The 25,865-nt window shown below is 41.1% G+C and overlaps 1 protein-coding gene across 3 annotated transcripts in view; it reads right to left on the reverse strand.

Annotated features, from left to right (window-relative positions):
• Nucleotides 1–25,430, reverse strand: part of steap3 (STEAP family member 3, metalloreductase) — a 47,200-nt gene extending 21,770 nt beyond the window's left edge. Inside the window, exon 1 of one of the 3 annotated variants that reach the window (XM_063052460.1) lies at nucleotides 25,382–25,430. In XM_063052460.1, the coding sequence (XP_062908530.1) occupies nucleotides 25,382–25,408 (27 nt within the window). In that variant the 5' untranslated portion in view covers nucleotides 25,409–25,430. Of the gene's footprint in view, nucleotides 1–22,149; nucleotides 22,283–25,381 lie in introns of those variants that run through there. The other 2 variants (XM_063052461.1, XM_063052463.1) reach the window with 2 other exon arrangements.
• Nucleotides 25,431–25,865: the final 435 nt, after the last annotated feature.

Raw genomic sequence — 25,865 nt, forward strand, 5'->3', positions numbered from 1 at the left:
GTAGTGAGTCCAATATTCCAGACAATACATTTTTGAACTTCAGTCTCGTGTTTGATTTCAAAAGTTCACTCATTTATCTTTTCAGAGTAAATAGTTAGGACAGTTGGGCAAGGACACTCGGTTAAATGATATCGCAGTGGGAGAGGCAATACAGAAAAGTGGCAGCTGATTATTTTTTTCCAAATGATCCATAATCTTTTGCAAACATTCAGCTGCAAACTTCTGAGTTTCAACAGTCAGTTCCTACCGACTGGCTGAAATGCATTCTCACTCCATCTGAGCGTGTAGATAATATGAACAAGTCTGCCTCTACTGGCCAGCCCAGCTTGTGAGATCTCATTGGGATTTCTGGATGAATTTTGGTGAAAACAGCTTCTACAATGGTATTTAGTAGGACGGACAGGATGCTGGAGGGGAAGCTAACTATTATCAAGTCATGATGTTGCATGATTTAGAAGGGGTACCTGAAACCTCCAGGAGGGCCAGAACCTTGTCGTGGTTTGGAGCCTTGCACACCTCAATGACCTGGAAAGTTATGTTAGCAGGAACTATTATCGAAGTATGTATGCAGTATACAACCCTGAGATTCATCTTCCCACAGGCAGCCACGAAACAAAGAAAGAAAACCATGGAAAGAAAATACATCAACCCCCCCCCAATATGCAAATAACAAAAAGAAAACAAACGATAAACACGCAGTATAAAACACCAACGACAAATCATTGAACGAGTCCGAGTATATTCAGTTCAGCTCAGTTTAGTGCTGTGTTGTTCATTAACTTAAGGCTGCAGAGACAGTCAGATCTGATCAAAATTGCACAGAGTAGCAAAGACAACAGAAAAAAGCAACCAGAAGTCAAAAACACATCATAACGTGACCTAAAGAGTCCAATCCACAGACCACATCTATTAAAGCTTGCCCAGGACTCCAGTGGCCTTGGAGGAGGAGGGGGAGGGAGAGAGGGTGGGGGGAGGGGAGAGGGGAGAGAGGGTGGGGGGGAGGGGAGAGGGGAGAGGGGGGAGAGGGGGAGAGGGGAGGGAGAGAGAGGGTGGGGGGAGGGGAGAGGGAGAGAGAGGGAGGGAGAGGGGAGAGAGGGGGGGAGAGGGGGGAGAGGGGGGAGAGGGGGAGAGGGGGGAGAGGGGGGAGAGGGGGGAGAGGGGGAGGGGGGGGAGGGGGGAGGGGGGAGAGGGGGGAGAGGAGGGAGAGAGAGGGGGAGAGAGAGGGGGAGAGAGAGGGGGAGAGAGAGGGGGAGAGAGGGGGGAGAGAGGGGGGGAGGGGGAGGGGGGAGAGGGAGAGGGGGGAGAGGGAGAGGGGGGAGAGGAGAGGGGGGAGAGGGGGAGAGGGGGAGGGGGAGGGGAGAGAGGGGGAGGGGAGAGAGGGGGGGGGGGAGAGAGGGGGGAGGGGGAGAGAGGGGGGAGAGGGGGGAGGAGAGAGAGGGGGGAAGGGGGAGGGGGAGGGAGGGGGAGAGAGGGGGGGAGGGAGAGAGGGGGGAGGGGGAGGGAGAGAGAGGGGGGAGAGAGCGAGGGGGGAGAGAGCGAGGGGGGAGAGAGCGAGGGGGGCTATTTGAACACAAAGGCTTTCCTCCATGAGCAGCGGATAAAAAGAGAGAGAGACCATCACATGCAGACATCTTCCTCTGGCAGCAGCAAGTGATCCTTTACATTGTCAAGTGTGAGCTGTGACTGATTTGCTTGGGAAACATCTAACTGCAATGAACAGGCCCTGAAGCATTATAGGCAGCATACTGTAACTCCAGAGGTCATTTTACTGGTTTCAGAGAACTAGGCTGCTGCTGAAGGCTATATAAACTTCACCAAGTAGCTGAACACCCCTACTAATGATGCTAACGCTTGGGAAGAAGGTGAAGTGAACATTCAGCAGAGGAAACCTGCAAGCACTTTAGCTTCATCTTGGGCACAGCATCCATAAAAACGATGGGTATTCATGGGCCATCCTCCATCTAAAACAGCGAGATAAATATATTGTTTTTCTCCAATTATCAGTTTCTCCTTGTGTCCATATTACAGCTTAACAGATAAAAGTGCAAGTTCTATAAATTAAGAAAAAATTTCAACCTTTGTAATTGTGAAAAGAGCAAGTTCACACCATCAGCATCCCAAATTGTGAAACAGTGAAAATTGTGACAAGTTATGTAAACCACCCTAATTTTGAAGAATCAGTTCAAAAATGGACTGCATAAGTTCTTTCAAGTGTTTCGTGTATATTATGGCTTCACATGCAAAGAAAAGGCTAATTTAGAAGTAATATATGGAAAGATAAGTCTCATAACTAATAATCCTCAATTCCCTACTCTATCAAATATCTAATCAATTCTCCTGCATATTTTCCCCCGACCTGCATTGGGTACTTTGTTCCTCACATTCAGTACTCTCGGCAGAAAGTCTCCAAATGTGCGCTTTTCCCTTCAACTTTACAATCTATTTCACTAAAACTTATGCATAGCATTAACTAAGAGAATTTTCTTTAGCAAGCTAAGCAATCTCAGATTCTTAATTTCAGAGTTTAAGGACAGTTATTGTTTCAATTACTCACTCACAAACAGTATCCGGAAAGGTTTTTTAAAAAAAATTTCAAGATTCAAAGCACATTTATTACTAAAGTTGTATGCAGTGTACAACCCGGGGATTTGTCAGACAGCTACTAAATAAAGAAACACTAAGGAACCCATTCAAAGAAAACATCAAACATCCAACATGCAAAAAAAAAATAAATCGTGTGAATGGCAAGAAACGAGCAAAACACAAGGAATATGAAACATCAAACCACAGAGTCACTGAAACTGCCTCAGAATGTTCAGTTTAATTAAACACTGCAATGAAAATTCTTCCAAGAGGATCACAACCTTGTCACGATTTGGAGGCTTATGTTCCTCAGTGACCCGGAGAGCTACGCTGGCTGGAGTCAGGGCTTTATGCTTTGGCTCTTAGTAGGGTCACCCATGCCAAACAGGTCAAAGGGTAGAGGCCAGACTATGCCATCAGGTTGAAGGCTAACAACCCTCTCTGGTAAAACAAAATTGTTACAGAAATAGTGATGAATCCTTCTACATCTGAATGCGACAGTATTCCTGAGTGTCCACCTGGGATGCGTGACTAAGAGTAGCGAAAGCTGAGAGGAAGCTACTGACATGATGAAGGAAGCCCTGAACACCATCAGAGATGGAGGGTCCTCATCGTTGCCCTAAATGCCAGCGGCACAACAGGCAGTAAGTAATAAAACTTGGACATTATGGTTGGATACATGACCATTAACTACATGTTGTACATTGTTTCCCTCTATTTATCATACAACCACATTCGCTTTCCTTTTTGCTGAGCTTTCACAGCTCGACTTTATTCTACTATTCACTACAATTTCTACAACCAATCCTTCTCTTGGTCAATGGCCTGTAGCCTCTAAATTACATCATCTATTGTTGATATTTTCTGAATTGTATTCCATTTTTCTAGCTTCATGCTGTGCAACATGCCATTTCCCACCTTCTAAACTTAACAAATACTTTATTTGCTTCATCTTTTACTTATCTGAAATCTGACTATCCCAGGTTGATGACAATAACCACTTCTTCTTTTACCAAAGGTGCTCCTTCCCACCACTCGCCTGCAGGTCACCTTGGACAAGGTGTAGCTCCTGCTTAATGCCCCCCTCCCACATTATCAGGGTCACATGAAGCCTTGGGAGAAGATGGTGGATGGACGTACAAGCAGCTAGTGCATATCACAAGTCCTGGTTATGCGATTCACTGACGCCAGGCAAACAATCTCTGAAGAGTAGTGATAATGATTGGGATCACTTATCTTGTAAAGACACTGCCCAGAAGGCGGCAATGGCAAACCATTTCTGTAGAAACATTTGGAAGAACAATCATGGTCATTGATAGACCAACAGCGTGAGAGGGTGTGGGGGGGGGGAGGTTCTTCCCGACAGGCAACGATCCCTTGTTCAGAAGAGATATTAAAGACCATGATCGACCACATCATACAACGTGGCTAGGGTTGCCAAATGTCCCATATTAGCTGGGACATCCCGTATATTGGGGTAAATTGGTTTGTCCCATATGGGACTGCCCTTGTCCCGTATTTCCCCCGCTAAGGTAGAGTGTTCCTATGAAACCTTTCATGCCGAAATGGCGTAAAGCGCAAAAGCAATTACCACTAATTTATATGGGAAAAATTTTTTGAGCGTTCCCAGACCCAAAAAATAACCTACCAAATCATAGCAATAACACATAAAACCTAAAAATACCACTAACATATAGTAAAAGCAGGAATGATATGATAAATACACAGGCTATATAAAGTAGAAATAATGTATGTACAGTGTATCAGAATCGTAAGGTTAAGCCAAACAACACACATCAAAGTTGCTGGTGAATGCAGCAGGCCAGGCACCACCAACTTCGATGTCGGTTGCTTGAATTTCCAGCATCTGCAGATTTCCTCGTGTTTGCAAGGTTAAGCCAAAACCAATTTGTAGAGGAAAAAAATCGTTACGTACACGCAAGCGCACATCACGCATGCGCACACAGGTACCCGTGCAAGGTTCATGGTCATGGTAGTCCTTCTCGGGGTAAACACAAGTGTCCTGTATTTGACTGCTACTTTTGTCCCTTATTTGGGAGTGAGAAAGTTGGCAACCCTAAGTGTGGCACTTAATGATGATGATTTTCCCTCTGAAAGCATCAAGGTCTTGTACAACAAACTGCCAAGCAGAACAGATATATCTGTGCTCGCTCTTAAAGTGAAAATTTATTGAAATAAGGCCAGTTGACGTTGCAGGCCGAGATCCTACTTCAGGACTGGAAAGGAAGGGGAGAAATCAGAGTAAGGTGGGAGGCGGGGATGGTGGAAGAGGTAGAAGGTGATAGGTGAAAGGTGAAACTGGGAGACGGGGAGGGGTGAAGTAAAGAGCTGGGACGTTGATTGGTGAAAGAGATTAAGGCCTGGAGAAGGTGGAATCTGACAGGACAGGACAGAAGGCCATGGAAGAAAGGGAAAGGGGAGGAGCACCAGATGGAGGCGCTGGGCAGGTAAGGAGATATGGAGAGGGAAGGAAACAGGAATGGGGACTGGTGAAGTGGGCGGGCCATTACTGGAAGTTTGAGACATCGATGTTCATGCCATCAGGGTTGAGGACTATCCACCTGAGTGTGGCCTCATCCTGGCAGTAGAGGTGGCTATGGACTGACCTGTTAGAATGGGAAATGGGAAGCAGAATTGAAATGGATGGCTACTGGGCGATCCACTTATTGTGGCTGACGGAGTGCAGGTGCTCGGCGAAATGGTCTCCCAATCTACGTCAGGTCTCACCGATATACAGGAGGCCAGATCTAGGAGCACTGGCTACAGTAGATGACCTCAACAGGTGAAGTGTCGTCTCACCTGGAAAGACTGTTTGGGGCCTTGAATAGTAGTGAGGGAGGAGGTGTGGGGGCAGGTGAGGCACTTGTTCCGCTCATATTTATTGAAATAAATTTATTCTTAACTTGTCCTGAATGAATTTGAGCTTTTAAGTGCTATGAATATGGTGCCATAGCCGACAAGAAGCTTTAGCCTTAACGCTATCTGCAAATTTAGGCAATTGTGATTGCAGCCAGAACTCCAAATTGCAGTCCCATCCCAGAGCAACTCCTGTGATAAACTGTGATAGCTTTTCTCTTGCATGTCTGTTCATCTGAAAGCCTCTTTCCACTAAGTCAGCAAATTTTCAACTTCTGATCTTTCTCCAACACTTAATTAGGCTTTTCATCTACACTCTTTTCGGATGCTTTTTAATACTTTGCCCCCAGTGAATGTTAGGCTTGTTATCGAGCAATTCTCTGGGGAATCCTGATGGCTCTACTTCAACTACTTGCTTTCTAAACTTGAAAATGCAGGAAAACACAAAACTTTTTTTTAATGCAGGGCTTTACTCTCTTGGCTAAGGCAAGACGGTTATTAGAAAACAAAGAACTCCATTTTTGGACCCATGGCTAATAGAATTGGAAATCTTCAACAAATAGCCATAACAAATTGATTTTAATCTTCCATGGGTCCTTGAAACAACTGAAAGCTATTTAGCAATTAGGCATAAGCAGATTTGAACAGAACATATGCACACAATAGACAAAGCAAAGTTCATACTTTCTGTGGAACATGTTCACAGTCTATGACATACATTCCTTTGGTCTGCAATCTTTCCGGTTTGACAGAACATACAGAAAATTTTCCTTTTTGTTTCCAAAAGCAAAGAAGAATAAGCACTTAGCAATGTAGTTTTGTCCTAAAATAAAATATTCTGGTATAAGAGGGAAAAAACAACTTAATAATTAAAAACATGAGAAAATCTGCAGATGCTGGAAATCCAGAGCAATACACACAAAATGCTGGAGGAACTCAGCAGGTCTGGCAGCACCTTTGAAAAATAATAAACTGTCGATGTTTTGGGCCGAGACCTTTCAACAGGACTGGAAAGAAAGAGGAGAAGTCAGATTAAGAGGGTGGGAGGAGGGGAGGAGGGGAGGAGGGGAGAAGGTCGTACAAGGTGGTAAGTGATAGGTGAAACTGGGAGAGGGGGTGAAGCAAAGAGCTGAGATGTTGATTGGCGGAAGAGATAAAGAGCTGAAGAGATAATTTAACAATTAACTTTATGTATTCTCATTTGCTTTGAAAATCCTTGAACATATAAAACATTACAGTGTGAGTTTATTACGTATGTCTCTGGTGTTTGTGTATTGTAATATTTAGCAATTTCCTTGCTTGCATTCTGGTCAGTTTAAATTGAGAATCAAGTTTAATCCATCAACGGAATGGGTGTGGAAGTTGTCCAGCACTACAAACACCTGGGAACTCACCTGGACAATAAACTGGACTGGACTAAAAATACAGGGGCTCAGTACAAGAAGTAACAGAGCCAACTGTACTTCCTGAGGAGGCTCTGGTCCTTCAACATCTGCAGTACTAAGCCGCAGATGTTTTACGACTCAGTGGTGGACAGCATTCTATTCTACGCTGTAGTCTGCTGGGGCAGCAGGGTGACAGCAGCTGATGCCAAGAAGATCGATAAGCTCGTCAGGGAGGCTCGTTCTGTTCTGGGGGTGGAACTGGATTCCCAAGTAGTTGTGTCTGAGAGGAGGCTGCTGCAGAGGCTACGGAGCGTTATGAAGGATCCCTCTCACCCCTCCATGACATACAGGACAAACAGAGGAGCACCTTTAGTAACAGACTGATTCCTCCGAGGTTCACCACTGAACGTCACAGGAGATCCTTTCCCCCCGTGGCTATAAGACTCTGCGACTCCTCCTTAAGCATACAATTATATGGTTTCATTGCACATTTGTATTTTGCACTCTTATTTTATATTGTGATCAAGATTGGAAATACAAACATCAAACAAGTCAACAAATTCAAATATCTTGGCAGCCTAATAACAAGTGATGGCAGGTGCGACACAGATATCAAATACAGAATAGCAATGGCGAAAGAAGCTTTCCAAAAAATGAAGACCATATTAGCAGACAGAAAGATGAGCACATACACTAAAAACAGAATACTGCAGTGCTACATTTATTCTATCCTGACTTATGGAAGTGAATGCTGGACCATTTCCCCAGCAATGGAAAAGAGACTAGAAGCAGCTGAATTATGGTTCTACGGGAGAATGTTAAAAATATCATGGACCACACACACATCAAATGAAGAAGTTCTCGGAAGAGCCCAAGCAGTTCGATCACTCATACCAACAATAAGAGAAAGACAACTCAGATTCCTAGGACACATCATGCGGAAAGATGAACTAGAAAAACTCATACTCTCTGGAAAGATTGAGGGGAGCAAACCTAGAGGAACACTTCGGCTTATGTACATCAAAAGCATAGCCAGGTGGCTACACATCGAGGAAATGGAAGTCATCCAAAAAACGAAGGATAGATCTATATGGAAAACCATGGTCACCAAAGTCCGCATCGGATATGGTATCTGGACAGACTTTATATTGCACATTTTGTATCCATTTTTGTACCTCAATACTTACATTTTGTATTTAAAAGTATATATTTCTGACTGAGCAACCTTACAATCATAATTTCCTTCAGGATGAATAAAGTTTTATCTTAACTTATCTAAATATTACCAGCATACATTGTGAAATTTGTTAACTTTGCAGCAGCAGTACAACGCAACACATAATAATAGAGAAAGAAAAACTGTGAATTACAGTAAGTGTGTGTATATATATAAAATAGTAAAACTAAATAGGTAGTGCAAAAATAGAAATAAAAAAGTACTGAGGTAGGATTCATGGGTTCAACGTCCATTCAGAAATCAGATGGGAGGGGAAGAAGCCATTCCTGAATCATTGAGTGTGTGTCTTCAGGCTCCTGATGGTAGCAACGTAAACGAGGCGTGACCAGGGCAATGGGGGTCCTTAATGATGGACGGAGATTGTTTATTTCCCTGCAGAGCTGTCCCTCATCCCAATATCAACATTACAGATATGAATTGAGAAATGAAAAGTATGATCTTTCATGCAAAGTGGATTTTAAACAAGGTTTTGATATATGGATGCAGAAAAATAAACACATTTATTTCCCGCATAGTACTGCTGCCAGAGAGGAGCCAACTGGCGTCATATGTTCGAAGAACTTCAACGTTAGTTTTGTTAACATCTATTTAAGTCCAAGCAGCATGTAATTCATTTTTGAAAACGATTACAAACAAATGCTTTGAATGCACTTGCAGGGAAAATACTGAATGAACATAAACCGAATAGATTCCCTCCATTTCCTCTTGACTAGCTCCAGTAGAAAAGTTGTTGTCATCTTTACAAATCATAATTAAGTATGCTTCACGCCAATTAAAATTATTTCTCTTTCTGGTAAAAAAAACTTCCTCTCCTTCCCCTCTTCATCTATTTCCCACTCTGGCCTCTTACCTCATCTCATTTGCCTATCACCTCTTCTTGGTGACCCTCCTCCTCTCTTTCTCCTATGGTCCACTCTCCTCTCCTATCAGAATCCCTCCTCTCCAGCCCTTTATCTTTCCTATCCACCTGGCTGTTTATCACCTTCTGGCCATCCCCCTTCCCCTCTCCTTTGCATTCTGGTGTCTTCCCTCTTTCCAGTCATGATGAAAGGCCTAGGCGTGAAACCTCACATGTTTATTCATTTCCATAGAGGCTGCCTGACCTGCTGAGTTCCTGCAGCATTTTGTGTGTGTGTGTTGTTTAAAAATTATAGTTTATTATGTTGTACTATCATAATTAGAATGTGTTCATTTATAATGAACAAGTGAAAATCTGCAGATGCTGGAAATCCAAGTAACACACACAAAATGCTGGAGGAACTCAGCAGGCCAGGCAGCATCTGTGGAAAGGTGTACAGTCGACGTTTTGGGTTAGACCTTCCTGCTGAAGGGTTTCGACCCGAACCGTCGACTGTTTACTCTTTTCCACAGATGCTGCCTGGACTGCTGAGTTCCTCTAGCATTTTGTGTGTGTTACTTCTGTTTATAATGACTGAGTCTGTTAGTGAGACACAAACACCTGGTATTGATTAAGATCTTTATACTTGCTTTGTCCAACTACTTGCCTTTAGAACAAAATGAGAATACTAACTTGTACCACTGTGAGAGGTGAAGAATTGAGTGTACAAACCGTTCACTACATCTCTGGATTCACTAGAAGTACGTCTAATTCCCAAAGAATTCTACTAAATCTAAGAGAAAGAAGTTAACTCAAAATTTAACTTTTACTATAAAACTTCATATTTATGACAGTCAGACACTTACAGAAGTTATCAGTCTTGTGGAAGGTAGAAGAGGTATTTTAGAGTCATTATTTTGGTTGTGGCACAGTGCACAATCTGGAAATTAAGATTGTTTGCCAGCAACTCTTGGAATTGTGTTGGTCTAAAAGTAGAAGATTCTGCTTTGAAGAATTAGCTTTGTACAGTACTGGAAAAACACATTTTAGTTTGTAGCAACACACACAAAATGCTGGAGGAACTCAGCAGGTCAGGTAGCATCTATGAAAAAAAAGTACAGTTGATATTTCAGGCCGAAACCCTCAGGACTATACTGAAATGCTCCAGCACTTTGTGTTTGTTCCTCGGATTTCCAGTATCTGCAGATTTTCTTTTAGTTTGCAGTTCCTTTTTGGACTGATTTACTGTTCTGTGAGAAAATAGAAAAGATTTATTTGGAAATTTAATATTGTGAAATGATGCTGTGATATTAGCAGTTGGACTAACTATGGTAATACATTTGTTTGTGTAGCACTTGCATCCCATTCCCCTACTTCTTGTGGTCGGCAACAACTATAGTGCTTGATGCAAAGGAAAAAGACCCAGTTATTTCTCTGGTGCAGATTTTACCTTTGCCTGAAGGTAATTTAATCCTATAGTCAACTTTAAGAATCTCAGGTACAAAAATCAAGTAGGACTGACAGCCAATCACATGGAAGAGCTCCCACTAGTAACAATGCATTAAGTTTTACCTCTTCTTTTTATAATTTTACAGAGTGAAATGAAATAAATAAGAGGTACAGAGGAGAACGAAGAAAATACAGCAACTGAAATTTTAAAACTTTTAGAATATTGACAGATTTATGGAAAACAGAGAATTTTGACCTTCCAGTTATTGGCTTGCATCGCTTTCTAATGGGCAGGGCATGATGTGAACCTATAGAGGTGGTGTAGAAGTTTTGTTGGGACGCTTGCCACGTGGAATCTATTCTCTTCTTTGTATTTTGGGGGCTGCAAAGAGAAGAGCCATCAGGATCGTCACAGAGGCTGCTGAGCGAGCCTCCAGATGGCTATGGATCAAGAGGTGTGACCCCTGGACCAATGCTGCTGGGACACAAACTGGGTCCTGATCAACCCTGGCTGTGTCACCTGGGTGACAGGGTCTGATGTCAAAAGACCTAAAACACCTGATAACCCAAGTTTACATCACTAATGATGTGTCCCAACGCATCCTAGGATGTATCTTAGCATCACAAGATGCCAAGCAGAAATATTACCACACGAAGATTTGATACATTAAAAAAAACACGTTTGATTAACGAAGGCTTGGTCAATGAAAAGTATGGTTTGTTTCTGTCCCTCAATATTCAAACATCTTTCAGAAAATCCTAGACACCTGTGGCAATGAAGTGCATTGTAATTGTTGTTGTAACAACTCTGTACAAAAATCAATTCACAGACAGCAAGCCCCCACAAATAGTAGTGTAATCATGAACAGATTATCTCCTTTCTTATCATTATATGAGGATCTATATATTGGTAAGGGCAATTGAACAGCACACTGGTTCTTCTTCAAGACAGCACACCGACAGCTCTGCGGTGAAAATGATATCGTATCCGTTAAATAGGGGCCGTGGACAATTCTGATTTGATGGAGAATGGACGTGAAAGCACAGAGGAACATCTGGAGAAATTTCTGAAATGCCTGTTCGCTGCTGTCGTTACTGTGTGGTCGTGAATCTTTTGGAGGGTAGGCCTCAAAATCCCCGGCCTTGCCTGCTTTTGGCGATGGAGAAGGAGGTCGAATCGTTCGGACAGAGATGGCGCTCAGTACTTGGTGTTGGAAAGCTGATCAGAGCTCGAAGTTTTCGGATGACTCAGAGTCGGATTGTGGTCGGCATGGCAGGGAGAGTTTTTCTTCCTTCTCCCATCTGCGTGAGATGTGGGACATTTGAGAAACTTTGAACTTTACTGTGCTCATGGACTTCTTCATCAAGTTATGGTATCGTTGCACTGTTGTAACTATATGTTATGATTATGTGGTTTTGCCAGTTTTTTTCAGTCTTGGTTTGTCCTGTGTTTTGTGATATCACACTGGAGGAAATACTGTATCATTTCTTAATGCATGCATTACTAGATGACAATAAAAGAGGACTACATGTCTTCATAATCATACAGTACCTAAAAGGGAGAGCAGCTGTTGGCCTGACTAAGTACTCCTGGCTTTATTGGGTCAGTCTAGTCCTGAGTCATGAAGAAGGGTCTCTGCCAGAAATGTCGACTGTTTTTTTCATTTCCATAGATGCTACCTGACCTGCCGTGTACCTTCAGCATTTTGTGTGTGTTGGTTCAATGGCTCCATTTCATATCAGAGACGGTCTACAGTATACAACCTGAAATTCGTACTCTCCACAGACATCCATGAAACAGAAAAAAAAAACCCAAGGAATGAATGACAGAAAAATGTTAGAATGCCAAAGACCCACTTCTCCCCTCCCATGCAAAGCAGCAGCAAAGCATCAACCCTCCCCCTCCCCACTTGTTCCAGCAGAAAGTATCAGCACCCCCCCATACCGCCCACCATGCGAGCAATAGTAAAGCCCCAAGTGACAATGATCTGGAGTCCATCAAAATCTCCAGCTGATAACCCAGCACTTTGACATGCCAAAGGCTCTCTCTCATTAATGAGGGACAGACAGGTATCACTGTTTCCACAACAAGAGGGGAGACTAACAGTTCTGGATTTCCAGCATCTGAAGAACTCCTTGAGCCTAGATTTGTCTTTATTTATCAAAACACTGAATGAAAATTGCAAAGAAAGAAATTTTGAGGTGGAAAAGGAAGTGTATTCAAGAATATAGGATTCATTTTTTGGTAGTAGAAATGACTTAGTACACCAAGAAAATTTAAAGCTGCATTTCATTCACAAAGCTTAACATTTGAGGGTTAATATAGAAGTGGAAATTTACGCTGATTTATAATGACTTCCCTCTGTACATATGTTTAACAGCTCACACTGTGCAGGAACAGGCCACATTGCCAGCTACAACAAACTTGAAAAGTTGTATAACAACAAGCTTGAAAAGTTGTCTTAAGTTTCACAAAAAAGTAACTGACCATTTTACCATTACTATAACTGGCTAGAATTTAGGATTAATCATTATCATGTGCCATGTCATATGATGTGGGTTATCATGGTCCATTGACCACAATTGATTTTGGAAAATGTTTCTACATAAGTGGTTTGCCATTGTCTTCTTCTGGGCAGTGTCTATACAAGACAGGTGACCCCAGCCATTATCAATACTCTTCAGAGATTGTCTGCCTGGCATCAGTGGTCACATAACCAGGACTTGTGATATGCACCAGCTGCTCCCATGGTTTCACATAACCCTGCCTGGGGGGCTAAACAGGTGCTACACATTGACCAAAGGTGACCTGCAGGTTAGCAGAGGGAAGGAGCACCTTACACCTCCTTTGATAGAGATGTATCTTCACTCTGCCATCCGCATACTCCACTGCCTGCAGTACACGATATAAAGCAGTAATAATAATATTATGCCCCAGATGACTAGAGTAAGGTGTATTTATGTAGGTAACATGGAGAACTCCCTCCCCCACCTGACCATCCTCCCCCTCACATCCTCCCCTCACCTCCTCTCTCCCCACCTGTCTATCCTCCCCTTCACCTCCCTCCTACCTGACCTTTCTCCCCTACCTTCTCTCTCTCCCACTTGCCCATCCTCCCCCTCACCTACCTGTCCATCCCCTCAGTTTTCACCAATCCCCTGCCAAATTTTGATCCAACCGTCTCTTTCCTGTTCCGACAAAGGGTCTCAACTGGAAATTTCAGTTGTATATTTCACCCCATATACATGTTTGATCTGCGGAGTTCTTCCTGCTCCTGCCTGTGTGCTCCAGATGCCTTGGATCACCAACAATTTAGCCACCATTTGTATTTTTAACCCTCCAAGAGGACTACAAGCTCGCCGTAGGGTTTAGAGGCTTGCGTGCCTCAACGACCCAGAGAGCTACGCTGGCTGGGGTCAGGGCTTTGTGCTCTGGCTCTTACTAGAGTCACCCATGTCAAACAGGTTAAAGGGCAGAAGACAGACTAAGAGTGGTCCACCAGTCCTCCAGGTTTGGGGGTTTAGCTCAGGGCTAACCGACTGGTAAAAACAAATTTGTTATGGAAACAGCAATGAAGAATCCTTCTACATCTGAATGCCATGGTATTCCCGAGTCTCCACCTGGGACTTGCATCACTGCCAGTACTGAAACTGAGAGGAAGCTACTGACACAAGGAAGGAAGCCCTGAACACCACCAGAAACGGAAGAATTTCATTGCTGCCCTAAACGTCAGTGCAATGGGCAGTGAAAAACATACTTTTAGCAGGCAACTCTCATCTACAGACCACATTATAGTTCCATTTATAATTATATTTTGCAGAACAAATGCTGGCATAGGACTGGCTTTGTGGCTTAGTAACACCAACAAGTCTTGTGGAGACACCAGCTTCTTTGCTTTAGTCCAGGGGTAGGCAACCTTAAGCACAAATGATTTTCTAGCATGCGTTATTCATTAATTTGAGGCAAAATGTATTATATACTAGATGTATTTAAATAGATAATTCCCATATTTCAAGTTTTTTATGGCATTTATCCGGCCCACCGTCCGCTCATTAATTCGCGATCCGGCCCACAGAAGCAAAAAGGTTGCCGACCCCTGCTTTAGTCAATTCAAAATTAAATTTCCTCATGAAGCAGATGGTTTGTTCAAGAGGTGGTAATAGCTTCAGCAGATCTCTCTTCTTAAACCTCACAGTTTCAAAGCTATGAGTTCACCGCCAAAAGTTACTCTATAAGACAGTCATTCTCTATGCTTTAGAGGTCCAATGGACCCATTAGCACATTTTTATTTGGAACTGAATATAATCACTGCTGGGAGTTGAATTCACTTGTGCAAGTCTTACTCTACTTGTCTGTTCTAATCCTGTATTTTTAATATATTGTTGCATAATGTAAAAAAATTCTCAACAATACAAATATGCAGCATATACATATGTCAAATGATCCATAAGTTAGCAAAGAAAATATGAGAAATACAGGACACAGAAGTTATTCCCTTGGTTTCTCCTCTGCCTTTTTCTTTTTCCACGTAGTCTGAAGTTGAAAAGACTGAAGTATTGTTAACAAAATTATTAATAACATTCCTTAATTATTAATACCATTGCACCAGGAAACAAGTTTTGCCAGTGAGAGAATTCTATCATCACCAATATAAGCAAAGTTTCCCTCAGTCATTACATGAAGTTCTCAGTCAAATCAATTATATATACCGCAAGCAAGATAATATCAAATAGAAAAATTATACCACTAATTAACCTGGACCAAGATCTAGTACCATCTGCAAAAATGCTTTTTGAAATCTTCCTGTTAGCCATAGCCATAAACCAAAAATAAACCATTTTAACCATCTCCAAGTGAAACACAATAGTTGAATCCAGAAAGGGACAGCTGAGAGGAGGTCTCCCTACCATCCATCCACTGGAGACATGCATCAGGAGCGCAGCGTATGCAGGGCCCTTAGTATTATTAAGGATCCCACCCATCCAGCACCCTCTTTGATTTTCTACCATCAGGCAGGAGACTACGATGCGTAAAAACAAGAACGGTCAGGATGAGAAACAGTTTCTTCCTTCAGGCCATTAGGCTTCTGAACTCCCTGCTGCATCGCATTCAAAGTGTCACCGGTTAATCTGTTCCAAACCTCACCATATTTAATTTATGCACTTTAGTTTGATATTATGCATAATTCATCTGTAGATTTTATCCTCACCTGCATAAGCTATTGTGTATTATATTTCCTACTGTGTTTTATACCCTGGTTCAGAAAAACATTGTCTCATTTCTATTTATATTATATGGTTATTATACATTCAATACTTGTATATAGTTAAATAACAATAAACTTGAATTGACTTGGAAGTCTGTAGCGGAAACTGTTCATTTTTTAAAATCACCAGAGATTTACTATGAAACTCAACGTACAAGTTAACTCTTAGTATAACTAATTTACCACATTGATCAAGAAACCCATGATTCAAGTTACAAGGTGTTCAAATCTGACACATTCTTTTCAATTTACAAACTGTCCTAGATTTCTTTCAGCCAACAGAAGACGATATTCTTCACTTGATGACGTGAAGGAAATGTGACAACCAATATGCACAAAGCATGGTCAAGTAAACCACAAGGTACAAAGATCAGATCCTTTGTTTTAGTGGTACAAATGAAGGGATACAAATGGGCCACAGAAAAACATCTCAGCTTTAAAGTTTTAATATATTTATTCTAATTCACTTTTTTCCCCTCTATTGTACTGCCACTGCTGCAAAGTTAACAAATTTCACAATTTATGCTGGTGATATTAAACCTGATTCCAAATTGTGAATTTAAAATCCCTCTACTTTAAATGTTAAAAAATTATTTGCCAATTAACTGGTTAGAAGAAATATAAATAAAGTTCAAAACATTGTTAGAGAATTTAACATTCCTAACTTCCCCTTCATTGAACATCAGTAACGGCAGTATACAGAACTCATCAGGAAGGGCCTCAGCCTGAAACATTGACTTTGAGTTTCTCTCCATAGAAGCTGCCTGACTTGTTGTGTTCTGCTAGCGCTTTGTGTGTGTTGCCAAGATTTCCAGCATCTGCAAAATCTCATGTTTTGAGATCATTTACTAGCCCCAAATTACATTCTTTAGAATTTCTTTCAAAGTTTCAGCATTACCCAGCAATTCACTCATTGTCAGGCATTAACCTGTGAATTGCTGCAAAAATAGAGCCAACAATAACATTGTTCATCTTGCTCCACTACTCATAAGCAAAAACAGCGAAGCTTTGCACAAGGGCATTTATCAGAATCTTTACGAGGAGTAACAGCTGTAAGCTGAGAACTCTGAGACGATTTTATTTCAAGTGCGTTGGACTTGCAACATCCCAACAATCCAAGGTTGTTCAATGTCAACAATGCTATTTTCACATTGAAAGGTTAACTACCCATCTCTCTCTTCAGCAGCCAATGCACGACGTAAACTCCCTCTTTTCTTAAGTCCCACTTTCTTTCCAAAATATTTGCACATTTTCTTCGGGTGGAAGTTTAGCATAAAGACACTCAACGAGTCAGGAACAGCTTCTTCCCCTCTGCTATCTGATTTCTAAATGGACATTGCACCCATGAGAACCAGCTTACAATTTTTTTATTTTTTGCACTACTCATATTTAACTTTTTAATATATTATTATAATTCAATATTTTTTCTCCATTATTATGTATTACATTGTACTGCTGCTGCAAAGTTAACAATTTTCATGCCATATGCTGGTGATATTAAACCTGATTCTGATACAGTATGTTATAGAATTCCACCATTCCAGAAAGCCTTTCAAATGTGGGGAAAAATTCCCAATATATTTTCAGCAGAAATTAACAGAATTATTTGAAACACAACATGGGCAAGAAAAGCCAACCTTGCTAGTGATACCCAGATCCCAGGAATTACCAAAGAAAACAAAAAGGTACAATTTTCTGGGTGACCATTTCAGCTATGCTGTCGTTTCTCTGAACAGACAAATGCAAAGGATCTGTACTATTTTAACAAAAGCACAGGCTTACCTGCAGCTCCAGTATTGATCTCTTAATCCGTAATGGAAAAGCAGATTATCTGGTCATTATCATACTGCATTTTGTAGAGATCTGTGCACAAATTAGCAGTCACCTTTCCTACTTTATAAATCTCCAAACTTTAAAAGTACTTCATAAGGTTTACAGAGCTTTGTTTGAACTACAGCAGTGAAAGCTACTGTGTTAACATGAATATTACTGGAATAATCGCTAGCTTACCCTGTGATGTCCTATTAGCTTGCTGTACCTGCAAGTTATTCTGTTCATTATTACAGCTTCTACAGCAGCATAGCAACGTAGTGCTTAGTGCAACACCTTACAGTACACACGACCCAGGTTCAATTCCTAACACTGCCCATAAGGCACCTATACGTTCCCCCAGTGACTGCGTGTGTTTCCTACCACAGTCCAAAGACATACCCGTTGGTAGGTTAATTGGTCATTGTAAATTGTCCCATGATTAGGCTAGGATGAAATCGAGGTTTGCTGGACAGCGTGGCTTGAAGGGCTGGAAGGATTCAGACCACACTGTACCTCAATAAATAAATAAAATAACATATCCTATCACCAAGAAGAATAGAAGCATGATTACTGCTGGAGCTTATAAATGTTGCTGTGAAAATAACTGAAATTTCTTACTAATACAGTCACATAACTAACATTGCTGATTTAATCCACATGTACTGATCGTGTCAGACACTTCCACCTCTGTCATACACTCTACTGTTCCTTCATCACTAAATTGATAAACTGGAATTCTTTAATCCATTGCCTTTTGGGGAGTACAATCCTCATCAGGAATGTAAAACGCCTGATATATTTAACACTAATTTTCAGGGTAAATAGGATTAGGTGGTACATACTACCATGCAAGGATTTCCTAAATTCCAGGAACAAAAAATGCAGTTTTGTTATACTGAGCCAGATTTTGAATCACGTGCTGTTTGAAAACAGAAGCCAAATACCATTGTGGAACTGGCATCTTGCATGATTTGTGCAATTTTAATTACCTGGTAAACTGGATGGTGTTATAATTTAAACAGTGCATTTACTCTTCGGGATGGCTACCAATTACTTGCACTTGTATAGAACGAGAGAGTGAAGAATTCTTTCAGGTTTTAGGGCACTGTAATCTCTGTCTCTTTTCTGGGTTCTGCTGAACCTGCTCAACAAAAAGTGCTGCCGTCTAATTAACTAGGGCAACAAGGTAGCGTAGTGGTTAGCACAACATTTTACAGTACAGGTGATTGGGGTTCAATTCCCGCCACTGCCTGTAAGGAGTTTGTATGTTCTCCCCATGACCGCGTGGGTTTCCTCCGGGTGCTCCGGTTTCCTCCCACACTCCAAAGACTGTTGAGAGCTTAGTTGCTCATTGTAAATTTCCTGTGATTAGGTTAGCATTCAAATTGTGCGGTATCTCAATGAATAAATAACAGAATGATTGCCTCACAGCTCCAATGATGTGAGCTTGATTCCATCCTCAGGTGCTGTCTATGTGGAGCTCGCATGCTTTCCCTCTAGGTTGATTTTCTTTGACTGCTCCAGTTTCTTTATACATGCTAGTCATTTTGAGACTGTGGTCACCTACCTCTACAGTTCTCAGGCAGGAGAAACATTATTCTTGTCTCTATCATTTCAAACTCCCTGAAAACTTCGTACAATTTGATGAAGCCACCTCTCACTCTATTAAACTCTTCAGAATACTGATTTGACCTACTCATTGTCTTATAATGACAGGCCTAACAAGAAAGTTGGGCGGAGGGGAGAAGATCTGTCTCTACCAAAGGAGGTGTAAGGTGTTCCTTCCCTCCACTAGCCTGCAAATCACCCTTGGGCAAGGTGTAGCATCTGCTTAGCCCCCTGATCAGGGTCATGTGAAGCCATAGGAGCAGGGGGTGGATAGTCATATGAATAGCTGGTGCATATCACAAGTCCTGGTTATGTGACCACTGATGCCAGGTGATCTTTGAGGAGTATTGACAATGGCTGGGGTCACCCGTCTTGTAAAGACACTACCTAGAAGGCAGCAATGGCAAACCACTTCTGTAGAGGAAGTTTCTAACAGCAATCACAGTCATGGAAAGACCATGATCGTCAATGTCATATGATACACACCTTTATTTAGGTCAGGAGAGCAAAATTGTGTACAATAAGAGTAATTTCACTAAAACCCTTTATAAATATGGCAAAACATCTTTACATTTGCACTTAATTCAACCTGCAAACACCAACGTACCATTTACCTTACACACCTTCATGTTAACTATATGTATGGCCACCATGGTTCCTTTAAGCATCAACACCACAATTATCTATCATTTTAAAAAGTATATTCTACTTTTATTTTCTTCTACTGGTGGATTACCTCACACTTTTCCACGTTGTACTCTTATCTACCAAATCAGTCTCCGTTCCTTTAGTTTGCCTACATCCAATTAACTACTCTGGTTTAGATGTTCATTATACGCTGTGTCGTATGATGTGGGCGATCATGAAATGGAGCAAAGCAGTAGCACAACACTCTACAGTACAGGCTTCAATTCTAGCCATGCCTGCAAGGAGTTTGTACGCTCTCCTCGTAACCCTCCAGGTGCTGCCCTCCACATTCCAAAGACATACAGGTTGAGAGGTTAATTGGACATTGTAAATTGTCCCATGATTAGGCTCAGATTAAAATCAGGGGACTGCCGGGTAGTGTGATTCAAAGGGCCAGAAGGGCCTATTCCATATTGTACCTCAATAAATAAATTAAAGCTCCTTCACCTAATTGAGTACATCTCATCAGAAAACTTGGAAATACAAAGTGCAGATAGATCCCAGAAATGTGGGAATAAAAATGTTTAAAACACAGGGCAATGGTGTGGAAACAGGAAGGAGTATGACAACGGATTCTCTCCCAGGAGGCAAGTTTCTTTCAATTCTATTAAGTGAAGAATAAGAAGGAACCACCAACTTCATTAAATTCTTTTCAGTTTATTAAATCTATTCATGTTCTTCTTTTTAATGCATATCATTTTACAATTATCTGTATGATTTACATCAGTAATAACTCTGCCCCTTGAACATGTCAGATATTCCCTAATCTCCATTTATTGCTAACTTGATCTAATTGCACCCATGTTTCCAAATCTAGGTAATGTTAATTAAAAATAATGATTCCAAAACCACTCTGTAAATTTATGCATTTTATTCTCTTTCCCATTCTATTATCCTGATAAATGTCAGCTGTGAATTCTCACTCAACCAAAATATTTAACCAATGAATCAAACTCCTTTAAGATTTTGCAGCAACTTTTCATCCGAGACCTATTTAATAACAGGAAGAATGTACACCTATAGGATTCCATTATTCTTGGATGTCTCAGGTGATGCTCAGGTATATTCTGTCAGGTGCATTACCATGTACATTACAAGTACTTGGTAGCAGTTCCTCCATTTGTGAAAAGCACGTGTACTGGGAAAACAGTGCACCTTGCAAAGGTGGGACTAAATGCATCAATATATTCCCATACATGGGAAGTGGGACGTTACTTGTGAAAATGAACGACTTTGCAAGCCAAAGTTACATACTGTGAAAAATCTTAGAAAAGTGCAGCACTGGAACAGGTCCTTTGGCCTGTCTAGTCCATGCCAAACCATTTAAACTGCCTACTCCCATTGACCTGCACCAAGACTATATCCCTCTATACCCCTGCCATCCATGCATACCCATCCAAACTTCTCTTAGATGTTGAAATCAAGCTTGCATGCAGCTCATTCCACACTTTGACGACCCTCTGAGGGAAGAAGTTCCCCCTCATGTTCCCCCTTAAACTTTTCACCTTTCACCCTTGACCCATGACCTCAAGTTGTCCCTTCAACCTCAGTGGAAAAAAAGTCTGCATTTACCCTATCTATACCCCTCATAAACTTCTATACCTCTATCAAGTGACATTACGGTGACATTTTTATAAATCAAACATCTGTAAACTGAAAAAAAGTCTACAACATTGTTTAGTTATGCCCATCTACAATGCAACAATCCCTTCCACTCCTTCTCCCCTACACCCAGAACTCATCATATTAATGGGTGCTAATCCCAAAAGAAGAGTGCTCACCCACATTCTTGGCTCTGCAAACTATCACAATTGGATTGCGCATGGCTTAATTTGAACGGAAATGCTAAAACAAACTATTTCCCAACCCCCACCCCACCCCCTTTCTGTGTATGTCGCAGAGAGCGCCGTATTTTAACTACAGAAACTTCCCAAGCTATCCGCTGTAATATGCCCAATTTATATTTTACGGAATGAGTCGTGCAGCTTTACACGTTCATGCACGCGTCCTGGTTTGAAAATCAGAAAAGTGACATTCAATCAAGAACAGCGGCATTAAACTAACTCTGTCTACTGACCTCTCGAATGCGGTTCTACTCCGCACTCATCGCGGTTTCCCGCACTTAAATGTTGTCGGATTACTATTCGTTGATTTATTTAAGTGCAAAGTCTGCAATTAATAGTGAAAGCGAGCCAAGACGCTGAAAGTACTCGCACACAAGGAGCACACACACTTCCTGAAAGTTAAGGTCAAAGCGGCGATACTATGTTACAGCACCTGATCTTCCTCTGCCACATTTAGCAACATATCGTGACTCTTCTGACACAGAAACAAGAAGGAAACAACTCAATTTAGAAACTTAACACAATTTACTGCAACATTACAACACAACGAACTCACACATACATTCTGACTTCACAGTACTTACACGTTGTTCGTGTACTTGGTACAAGCCGAATGCAGATAAGCCATGTGACGAACTGCAGTCAATCTCCCGAAAGCCCCTCCTTCCACATTGTATACTGCGATTAGATGAAAATATAGGCTCTCATCCTAATCAACACCGAACCTTTCGTTTATTAGGTGTGTCAGAATCAACCGCTCCCATGGACAACAACGTATATCTTTCACGAAATTTATCGCAAGTTCAGAGCGCGCTTGAGTTTTTCCTCACCAGTCCCAGGCAGGGTACACATGGTCCAAAAGTAATTGCTTGAAATTCTTTGTGGTATTTTTGGCATTTGTATATTCTTCAGCATTTTGCAAAGCCAAAGGGAAATATGAATTCATGTGGAGCTTTTTACAGAAAAAAATCATAGAAACATAAGCAATACACACAAAATGCTGGAGGATCAGATGCTGGAAATCCAGAGCAACACATGCAAAATGCTAGAGGTACTCAGTAAGTCAGGCAGCATCTATGGAAATGAATGAACACAAGAGATCCTGCAAATGCTGGAAATCCAGACCAACATACGCACTCAGTAAGTCAGGCAGCATCTATTGAAATGGATAACCAATTGACACTTCAGGCTGAGACCCTTGATCAGGGCATAAGTATTAGAAGAAGGAGAAGACAATTTGCCCCTGAGTCTTTTCCACCGTTCAGCTCAATTATAGCTGATGATCCACTCAGTATCATTTTCTGAATATTCCCCAGACTCTTTGTTCTTCTCTATTGATCTCAGAATTCAATGGCTGAGCCATAGCTCTCTTGGGTACAGAATTCATCACCTTGTTCATTGCTGCCTGCCAATCGAGAAGGGTCAGTTTACTTTCTCTTTTTTGCTTTCTATCTGATAGCTAAATCTCTCCAGAGGAGTACATTAGCTCCAATTCTCAACCCAAAACATCAGCTGAATACACTTTTCCATAGATGTTGCGCAGCCTGCTGATTCCTCCAGCATGTTGCAAGGCCTGGGACCTGTTTATTGGCTTAAAGAGGAGGTCCATAAGCCAGTCCCCTCTGGGGGATCAGAGGTGGAGAGGGTCAGCAGTTTTAGATACCTTGATGTTATCATTTCAGAGGGTCAGGATCAGAATTAGAATCAGGTTTATTATCACCGACATGTGTCGTGAAATTTGTTAACTTACCAATAGCAAATTAATGCAATACATGATAATATAGAAAGAAAAAATGAAAAACAAATAAGTAAATCAATTACAGTAAGTATATCTATATTGAATAGAAGAAAAATAGTGAAAAAACAAAAATAATATATTTTTAAAAAGTGAGGTAGTATTCATGGGTTCAATGTCCATTTACGAATCATATGCCAGTGTGCAGAAGATACGGAGAGCCTGCAGAGAGATATAGATACTAAGCAGAAAAAGTAGGGTTTTTTTATTATCACCAAAATTTTTCAATCTTTAAAATAATGTTTTTTTTCCTTGAGACATTGTAAGTGTTGCATACTTCGATGTACTTGTGTTATTTTTGAATAATATAATAACCATAAAAAAATTTGAAAAGAAAGAAAGAGAGATATAGATAGGTTAAGTGAGTGGGCAAGGGTTTGGCAGACGGAGTACAATGTTAGTAAATGCAAGGTTATCCACTTTGGAAAGAAAAATGAAAGGGATGATTTTTATTCAAACGGTAAAAAAAAATTGTAGCATGCTGCCATGCAGAGGGACTTTGGAGTGCTTGTGCATGAATCACAAAAGGTTGGTTTGCAGGTGCAGCAGGCTATCAAGAAGGCAAATGGAATGTTGGCTTCATTGCTAGAGGGATTGGATTGAAGTGTACAGTATATGGGTGAGGCCACACCAGAAGTACTGTGTGTAATTCTGGTCTCATTACTTGAGGAAGGATATACTGGCTTTGGAGGCGGTACAGAGGAGGTTAACCAAGTTGATTCCAGAGATGAGGGGGTTAGAAATTAACAGAGATTGAGTCACCTGGGACTGTACTCGTTGGAGTTCAGAAGAATGAGAGGAGATCATATAGAAAGATATAAAATTATGAAAGGGATAGATAAGATAGAGGCAGGAAATTTTTTTCCAGTGGTAGGTGAGACTAGAACTAGGGGATATAGCCACAAGATTTGAGGAAGTCGATTTAGGACGGAGGTGAGGAGGAACTGCTTTTCCCAGAGAGTGGTGAATCTGTGGAATTCTCTGCCCAATGAAGCAGAGGAGGCTACTTCAGTAAATATATTTAAGACAGGGTTAGATAGACTTTTGCATAGTAGGGGAATTAAGGGTTATGGGGAAAAGGCAGGTTGGTGGAGATGAAAATAGAATAAAAATAGTGAAAAAACAGAAATAATATATTTTTAAAAAGTGAGGTAGTATTCATGGGTTCAATGTCCATTTACGAATCATATGCCAGTGTGCAGAGGATACGGAGAGCCTGCAGAGAGCTATAGATACTAAGCAGAAAAAGTAGGGTTTTTTTATTATCACCAAAATTTTTCAATCTTTAAAATAATGTTTTTTTTCCTTGAGACATTGTTGGCCAGATCAGCCACGATCTTATTGAATGGCAGAGCAGGCTCGATGGGCCAGATGGCTGACTCCTGCTCCTATTTCTTATGTTCTTATGTACCAGATAGCACCAACCAAGCCTCCTGTTTGAGACCTAAGCTACTTATACCATATATCTCAAAAAGTTCACTAATGCTATCTCTGAAACTCTTCCATTTTAAGAAAAGGAGTAATATACCAATATCAATATCCTACCCCAATACCGAGTCCCTAATTCCATTCAACCAGTTATGTTGGGGAAACTACATTCATTTGCATATGCAGCAGCAGAGTGCTGAAATAGACATTTTATTTCAAACTCTGTCATGGAGAGTGATACGAGGTGAAGCAGAGGGAACGTTTCAAAGATGTGCTGAAACAAATATCTGCATCTGATCATTCCCTTCCTTGACAATTCCTCCTTTCACTTTTTAATCTCACCTCATGGTCCAGATGAGATTATAATCTCTTTGTGGACCAACACCAACATTTTATGTTTTAAAATGAGGTTCTGTGAACATGGTGTTGTGCAACTCAGAAGGAGAACTTAGACTTATATTAACCATTCCCCTTCAGTCAGCATCTGATCCCAAATGGCAGTTGTATTATGAAATTAAACCAATACAACTATTTTTTTTAGTTGTGTGCTTTTATGTTAAGTAACCCCTACCTGCTCCATCAGATAGCTCCTGCCCATACTGCAGTGCCAACATTGACCTTATAAACTGGAGTGGAAGTTCTTGATCCTGAGGGGGTAGAAAAGAAGAAGATTTAATTAAAAACTGCTGTTCTTCAGGATAATGAGAGAAAGGTAATGATAGACCCTGTTGTTGATAGTCCTAATTAATGCCTGTTGGGCTGCTTCATTCAGAAAAGCTTCAAGTGACCCAACATGCACGTCCTAAAATAAATCTTACACTTGCAAATAGTCAGTTCCTTCAGAAACTTGACAAAAATATGGTCTTCAAGTGGTTTTGGTATTTTCAATTTGTTTAGCCTGTCTAGTTTTCTTTTTCTGGAGTTTAGTCTTTAAAGACTTCACTGACCTTGTTGAAATCCTCTCTCTCCAAAGCCCTTCTAATGCTCTCTTTTTTTCCCCATCTGTTCCCATGTAGAGTTCAAAAGACTTAGTGTGCTGAGGTGTTTATTAAATA

Source organism: Mobula hypostoma, chromosome 6, assembly GCF_963921235.1.
Source record: "Mobula hypostoma chromosome 6, sMobHyp1.1, whole genome shotgun sequence".
NCBI lineage: Eukaryota > Metazoa > Chordata > Chondrichthyes > Myliobatiformes > Myliobatidae > Mobula > Mobula hypostoma.